This window comes from Salmo salar, chromosome ssa19, assembly GCF_905237065.1.
Source record: "Salmo salar chromosome ssa19, Ssal_v3.1, whole genome shotgun sequence".
NCBI lineage: Eukaryota > Metazoa > Chordata > Actinopteri > Salmoniformes > Salmonidae > Salmo > Salmo salar.
In genome coordinates this window covers 63,854,729-63,862,513 of record NC_059460.1, presented here as the reverse complement: position 1 = coordinate 63,862,513, position 7,785 = coordinate 63,854,729, and the positions used below count along the sequence as shown (strand labels likewise).

At 41.3% G+C, this 7,785-nt stretch overlaps 1 protein-coding gene across 2 annotated transcripts; it reads left to right on the top strand.

Moving 5' to 3' along the window:
- Positions 1–3,189: 3,189 nt before the first annotated feature.
- LOC106579346 (CMP-N-acetylneuraminate-beta-1,4-galactoside alpha-2,3-sialyltransferase-like) lies at positions 3,190–4,517 on the top strand. Of its 2 annotated transcripts, XM_045701912.1 has the most exons (2): positions 3,190–3,925; positions 3,956–4,517. In XM_045701912.1, exons 1-2 carry the CDS (start codon positions 3,369–3,371, stop codon positions 4,491–4,493), a joined length of 1,095 nt encoding a protein of 364 aa, XP_045557868.1. In that variant the 5' UTR covers positions 3,190–3,368; the 3' UTR covers positions 4,494–4,517. The 2 variants fall into 2 exon arrangements, with proteins under 2 accessions (XP_045557868.1, XP_045557867.1); XM_045701911.1 differs by having other exon boundaries at positions 3,193–4,517.
- The last annotated feature ends 3,268 nt before the right edge of the window (positions 4,518–7,785 follow it).

Below are 7,785 nucleotides of genomic sequence, written 5' to 3'. Positions count from 1 at the left end.
TCTAGAAGGCACTTCTGCCTAAAAATGCATTTTGATAATAATTTTAAAAAAATGGAATGCCTCTCTTGTGAAGTAATGACGTGCGACATACGCCTAGCTTCTTGAAACGGGTCACATATGACGCTGTACTTACTATAAAGTCAGACACCTTTGGTCATTCATAACACATAAATGCTTAATGATGTAAACACAAATGTATTAATACTTAAGAAATGATCACAAACAGCTAAAATAAATTAACATTAAAGGCATGTTTCAACCATACAGTTCCTTTTATTTGTAATTTTTTTTTAAACAATACAAATACATTAAGTTTAAAAAAGACCAGTACTGCAATTACATTGAACATTACACAGTATTATGAATAGTGTAGCTTGTCCCTGAACTGGTGGAAGAATGGTTCTTGCCTCTCTGCCTGCTGGAGGTACCAACCTTAAAACAAACAACAAAGTTAGCAGGTCTATTTGGAAATGCCGGTGTCACACCATCTGGATAAGGGCATTTCTGTTCTGCGCCAGAATCTCTAAATGGGGAGATAGGAAACTCCATTTGATTTGTCTTATTATATTCCTCTTTCGTTTACAAATCTCATGACGTGACTATGAGTCGTGGATGAATCCAAGTGGCTTTTTATTTAGCTCAGCCTGGTAGCTAGCTACATTTCGGCTAGCTAGCAATTGCTGTGGAGTCACCAAAATTATTTGAAATAATGACTGGGTACACAGTATGTAATCTAACTCAACACTTAACCACTACAAACTCATTTAAATGTAATTTAAAGGTTAACTTACTTGTTTTCTGCTGTTTGGTGGCACCACAATTGGGCATTTGATTTGCAAACTCTACCCACGATCAGCATCTCGTCAGCAACACTAAAAAAGTACTTCCGTGTCATGGAATTTCAGAAATGTTCTAAATTAAATTCCCCCACGTAATAGTATAAAAGTGCCAATAACCTACATTTATTACAGTTTTTCTTGATTGCTTAAACACAAAAACTGGTTCCTGTAGCACAAAAACTCATACCCTTCCCGAAAACTCACACACATTTCCCATAATCGTAAACACTATTCACCTGTTTCCACACGTTTCAATATTCAAAACTCTTTCTGCAAAACCTTACACAAAAGTGGCCAAGTACATGCTCTCAATATAATTAACTCAAGTCATCACAACCTAAACTCAAAGAACACACCTTTCTCCAGGTGTAAACACTAAGCCTCAAAATTGTTAACGCACCAATCAGAATTGCAGGATCAATAAATAGGGCCTAGAGGCATGTCCATGTGTTTTGGAACAATGGATCCTAACAATGCCGAAGTTGCAAGACAACAGAGAGGAAGAGGACAAGGACGAGGATGACAACAACAACAAATACAAGTAATCTCAGATGAAATCCGTGCCACCCTAGTTCATCATGTGCTCATACATGGGAGGACTATGAGAAGCTGGACAGTTAGCGCAAGCCAACCTAAGCCATTACACGGTTGCATCCATTGTCCGTACTTTCAGAAGGGAAAACAGGTCATTTGCCTTGTTGTTACTATGATACATGTAATGTTGTAATGTATATAGACTGAATCTCCACTTTGTTCTCAGTGTAGTTTTTACCACAGTAATGGATGACCATAGGTCAGTAATGGTCAAATTTCATTTTTGCAGAACTGAGAGGCGGCCATCTATTGGAGGTAGGCGGCGACTTCTCACAGTTGAGCAGGAGACTGCCCTGGTGAATATGGTGATTGCCAATAATGCCATCCGTTTGAGGGAAATTCAAACCCATATAGTTGAAGACCAGGTAGTCTTCCAAGGAACTGACAGCATCAGCATTTCCACAATTGACCGGATCGTTCAGAAGAACCACATAAGGACAAGGCAGCTGTACCATGTGCCTTTTGAAAGGAATTCAAACAGAGTTAAGGAGCAACGATTCCAATATGTGCAGGTAATTGCTATACTGTACAGAAGTTTTAGAGTATGGCCCGTCTCTCCAGCATATCAATACAGTAATGTGTTGCAGTACACAATATTTCATACCAGTGCTGTATTTGTAGTACAGAAATGTTTTTTTTTTCTTTACTTCTGTAGAGAATCTTCGAGCGGGATGCCATGGCTGACCCACAGTAGTTCATCGACGAGGCAGGGTTCAACCTAACAAAAGGGGGCACAACATTATTGGTCACCATGCCATCACACAAGTTCCTCGCCAGAGGGGAGGCAACGTCACCCTACGTGCAGCCATCAGCAATCGTGGCGTCCTCCACCGCCATGTCAAAGTGGGTCCATACAACACGGCACAACTCCTTCAATTTCTAGATCAGCTGCACAATAACATTCTTCAGCAGGAAGGGCAACCAGAGCTAGCCCAATATGTTTTCATTTGGGATAATGTGAGTTTCCATCGAGCTGCTCTGGTTCGTGCCTGGTTCAATGACCAACCCAGGTTCTCTTTTTTTTTTTGCCAGCATATTCCCCATTTCTGAATCCAATTGAGGAATTTTTCTCAGCATGGCGGTGGAGAGTGTATGACTGCAACCCCTACGCACAGCAAAACCTCCTGGAGGCAATGGTGGACGCCTGTGGTGATGTGTCTGTGGAGTCTATCCAGGGTTTTCTAAGGCACACAAGGGCATTTTTCCCACACTGCCTGGTAAGAGCAAACATAATGTGTGACATTGATGATGAGAACGCTGATGCTGAGTAACCTGTACATCTGCTGCATTTAGAAATAAAGCTTTTGGAAATTGGGTATTTTACTGTGCATGGACTCTTTCTTGCATGTTTTGTCAGTGTGACATTTCAAATATCAGGTTTTTGACCAAAACAGCAAATACAGTAGTATTCCCTTATCCAATAATGTAAGGAATTTATTACAGTACTGTTTTGAATTTCTCTTGCCAGGGAGTTCCTGAATGGGTTATCTGGATAGTTAGTGCTGTGATTTTTTCCAAATTACTTATCTGAAAACCTATTCTAAACACTTTGGTATCAGTGTTTTGAATTAATCCCTCCAGTGTGTAACAGTCATGTAGTCTGTTTTTGACAGCTTGTGTGTTGTCAGAGGGCAAAGTTTGAATTGGGACCCAGAAGTTAGATGTTTGTACCGTTGGGTGTGTTTTTAAAATTGTTTGAAGATTTGAGAAAATGGTTGTTCCAGGAATTGAATTTTTAGGGAGATTTTCTGAAGTCTGAAGGTCTTCAATTCTGCTAAACTGAGTTCTCGGGATTAACATGATGATGGTCGGTAAAGGAGGGGGAATACGGTGGCGACCTCTTCGTTGTTTAAACTAGTCTAGCCTTTTCTCAACAACGGGAAAATCTGAAAGAGAGGCTGAGGTGATGTGCCATGTGAATGACTGAGAACCACCATGAAGCCCTCACACAAGCTGCTGTTCGTCCTGTGCCCCATGCTGGTCCTGGGCTTCATCTACTACTCCTCTGGGAAGCTACACCTGCCTGTATGGGGCCAGAAGCCACAGTTGGAAGCGGACATTGCTCTCACCGTGGGACAAATAGTAGGCTCAGTGTATGATAAGCAGGGCTTTCTGCTGAAGCTGGATGGACAGTTGCCAGCGGAGTTGACGTACAAGTATGGCAACCTCAGCGAAGGAGTTTGCAAGCCGGGCTACGCAGCGGCAAAGATGACCGCCATCTATCCCAATTCTCACAGGTTCATGAAGCCAGCTCCCATGTTTCTCGACCGGAACTTCAGGCGGCTGGCCAAAGTCTGCAATTACTTGCCTCCATTTGGATTCAAAACACAAGAAAGAATCATAGACCGTATTCTAACTGCCACAAAGAACTATGGCTTGGGTGAAGACCTTGACAGTCATGGTTGTAAAAGATGCATTATTGTGGGCAATGGTGGTATCCTGGCCAACAAGTCTTTGGGCTCGCGCATAGATGATTACAACATTGTGGTGAGGTTGAACGATGCTCCTGTGACTGGTTTCAGCAAGGACGTGGGCACCAAGACCACCATGCGCATCACCTACCCCGAGGGGGCCATTCAGAAGCCTGAGCGCTACGAAAAGGACTCGCTATTCGTCTTCTCCGCCTTCAAACCGCTGGACTTCAAGTGGCTCAGAAAAATGGTCTTCAAAGAGAAACTGCGGGGTACACAGGGCTTCTGGAAGTCTGTGGCACACTACGTACCCAGGGAGCCCACAGAGATGCGCATCCTCAACCCCTACTTCATCCAGGAGGCTGCCTTCCAGTTCATTGGCCTGCCGCTCAATAACGGCCTCATGGGCATAATGAACATTCCAACGCTGGGGACCGTCGCCATAACAATGGCGCTGCATAACTGTGATGAGGTGGCGGTGGCCGGCTTCGGTTATGACATGAACATGCCTCACGCACCCTTGCACTACTACGAAACGGTCAAGATGTCTGCCATCAAAGAGAGGCTCCTGTCTGACACAGCCAGGAGGGACGGGCATGGATCGAACGCCAGTGAGCGGACAATCGGACAACCGTGTTTACCATTTTGAAACCAGCGAGCATCGAATGAACGCATGAGTAGCTCAGTTGGTAGAGCATGGTGTTTGCAACGCCAGGGTTGTGGGTTCGATTCCCACGGGGGGGCCAGTACAAAAAAAATAAAATAAAAAATAAAAATAAAAAAAAGAAATGTATGAAATTGTATGAAATGTATGCATTCACTACTGTAAGTCGCTCTGGATAAGAGCGTCTGCTAAATGACTAAAATGTAAAAATGTAAAAATGGAAGAGGAGGACCGAAGGTCTGACAGACAGATGTAGACTGACAGACTGCAGGAGAGGGACAGATAGTTACAGCAGTGCCAAATCGACCTCGTTCCAAAGGGGGGAGGAGAATACCTCTCCCTCTACTGCCTGAATGTGTTTACTTTAACAGTGTAACTGTCAAAGATTTTTACTATGCTTTTTAACAAGCTCCAGCGACCTCCACCCCATCCCTAGTTCTCTCAGTACTGTCTTTCCCGGCGAGCCTCCATCCAGGCCTGGCGGGGAGAAACCTTTTTCAAACCTCTCTCCCCCTTCTCACTTCCATATCAGCAGGCGTTTTTTGAGGCCACCGTGCGTTTTGAGATTAGCATTTCAGATTTTAACAGGAAGTTTAGGCCTGGATTATTTTATTTTGGTTGAATTTATTTATAATTTAAGGCTGATAGAAGGAAAAGATAGTTAGTGCTCTAACAGTTCGCCATAACTTGCTTCCTCAATGACTCACTGTGGTGTCATAAGTGTTTGAGCGGATGTCCCTCAAATCCTAGTATTTCTATTATGGCTCTTCACAAAATCAGAACAACTATATTTCCGGTCAAAAACGTTCTAAATGAAAATACCATCTTTTTTTTGTTTTTTACAAACACAGGAGCTTGTTGAATTATGTTGTGAATACCATTATGTGAGTGGTGAGGCAGACAGCCTAGGCCTAGGTTACCAGCCAAGCAGTGAGAGAGTGGAGATGGGAACTCTCCATTATTTGTGTGGTGCTGAGAAACATTCCTAATTTGTCCACATGCAGAGCTTATGTACCCTTCCGCCATGTTCCCTTCCGCCATGTTGCCAAGTTTATTTTCCCTGACTCGTAGCACATGCGAAAATTGTTAACTTAACCTTTATTTTTATTTCTCCTGTTATTTCTCCTGTTTATTTCTCCACTACTGTAAGTCGCTCTGGATAAGAGCGTCTGCTAAATGACTAAAATGTAAATGTAAAATGTAATTGTGTCTAAGCAATTGAGAAACTGTAAATGTATGGAACAGATCAGGGTGGTAGTAAATTTTAAACTTTTTAATGGTTGAATATTTGTCCACTTTATGTCCACTTTATCTGTTATGTCCTGTTATCATGACTAATTTGAAAGCCTTTGTTTAGGCCTCTTGAAGTGCAAGGAATATAAAACCAGTGATGTAAATAACTTAAGTAGTACTTTCAAGTATTTTACTTTAGGTTTTTTTTAGGTATCTTTACTTTAAAAAAATTTGACAACTTTTACTTCACTACATTCCTAATAAATTATTTTGAATGCTTAGCAGGACAGGAAAATGGTCTAATTCACACACGTATCAAGAGAACATCCCTATTTTAGCAATTACTTTTAATACTCAAGTATATTTAAAACGTACTTTTACGCAAGTAGGATTTCTCTGGGTAACTAACTTTTACTTGAGTCATTTTCTTTTACTCAAGTATGAAAATTGGGTACTTTTTCCAACACCGTATAAAAAAAAATAGTATTCATTAATATGCAAATCAATACAGCCAACCTGCTAATCCCTTGTAAAATACTGTAGAAATAATTATTCCTACAGTTCAGTTTAATAGTCACTTTTACTGTATTGTACTATGTTTGATTGCTCTGGCATTGTTTTGTCTCACTGTGTTAATGGTTAGACAGGCAGCTGAACAATAGCCCAATAAAATCCACAAAAGTTGTTTTTCATAGTTTTACTGTTCAAATTTGTTAACCTTGGAAATAATAGAGAAAACAATGCTTTGCTTATAAATAATGACTATACAATCTCCATGGAGCTGGTAGATAGCATCTTGCAGAAAGTTATGGCTTATATAAACATCAACTCAGTTAATTCAAATCAATTGGTGAAAAAATATATATAATTCCGGTCCATTTTCTTTGCAGTTGGATGAATCGACTGATGTCAGTGGGGAAGCCCAGTTGATTGCATTTGTGCGATACAGCGACATTTAGAAAATGAATGAGCACATTCTGTTCTGCAAGAACGTAACGGGAGAACTACACGTGAGGATGAGTTTCACATTATTGACAGCATTTTTCAGAGTACAACCTAGATTGGAAATCCTGTGTTCATGTGTGCATGGATCGTGCTGCATCAATGCCTGGGAGAGTGAAATTATTAATTGCCCACATAAAGAAGGTAAATCCCACTGTATCATTCACAGAGAGGCATTGGCAAGCAAAAGAATGAGTTAAATAATGTTTTGAATGACACAGTGAATGTGATTAACTTAATCACTGACTGTTTGAAAGGCTCTGTGATTACAGTGGGACTGAGTACCAGCAGCTACTGATTCACACCGACATCCGTTGGCTATCCAGAGGTAAGACGCTACAGAGGCTTTTTCACCTGCGTAGCGAAGTGATTTTCTGTCTGAGCACTCAGCTGTGTTCGGGGACACAGACTGGGGAGCCTGCCTTAACTATTTTGTTGATGTGTTCAGCAAACTGAACAACCTGAATCTAACTCTGCAATGTAAAGACACACACATTCTAAACATGTATGACAAGTGTGTGGATTCATGAAGAACATCAAACTTTGGGAGAGGAAATGTGAAGATGGGGAAATAAGTTGTTTCTAGTTAGCTGAACACCAAACTTCTTACAGGTGATGTTGACAGAGCTCCTGTGGTGCAAATAGTAAGCTCACATTTGTGTCTCACCACCTGGATTCGGTCTTACGTAGCAACATTTGAAATTGTGTTTTTTACATTGGATAAAAGTAGAGACTCAGAGCTACAAAATGGTATATCATACACTGCATTTGAGGAACAATGGGAACGTTTCTGCTTTGAAAGTTGATCAACTTGTAAACTCACTTTTGAGAAAATGGTCTTTGAATGTTTTGGTATCTAGTGAAGAGCTCTTCCTTGTCTACAGGCATTCAGCATCGTTCACACGCTCTTAAGCTTTAGCCCCACCCATCTCGTTTCGCTGTCGGAGTGCACACTTGACGCTTTGCCCAATGATTTGTTTACCTACAGATAACATAAAACAGTGCTAACAATGCTACAGTGCTGGGAGCTAACCAACCAGGT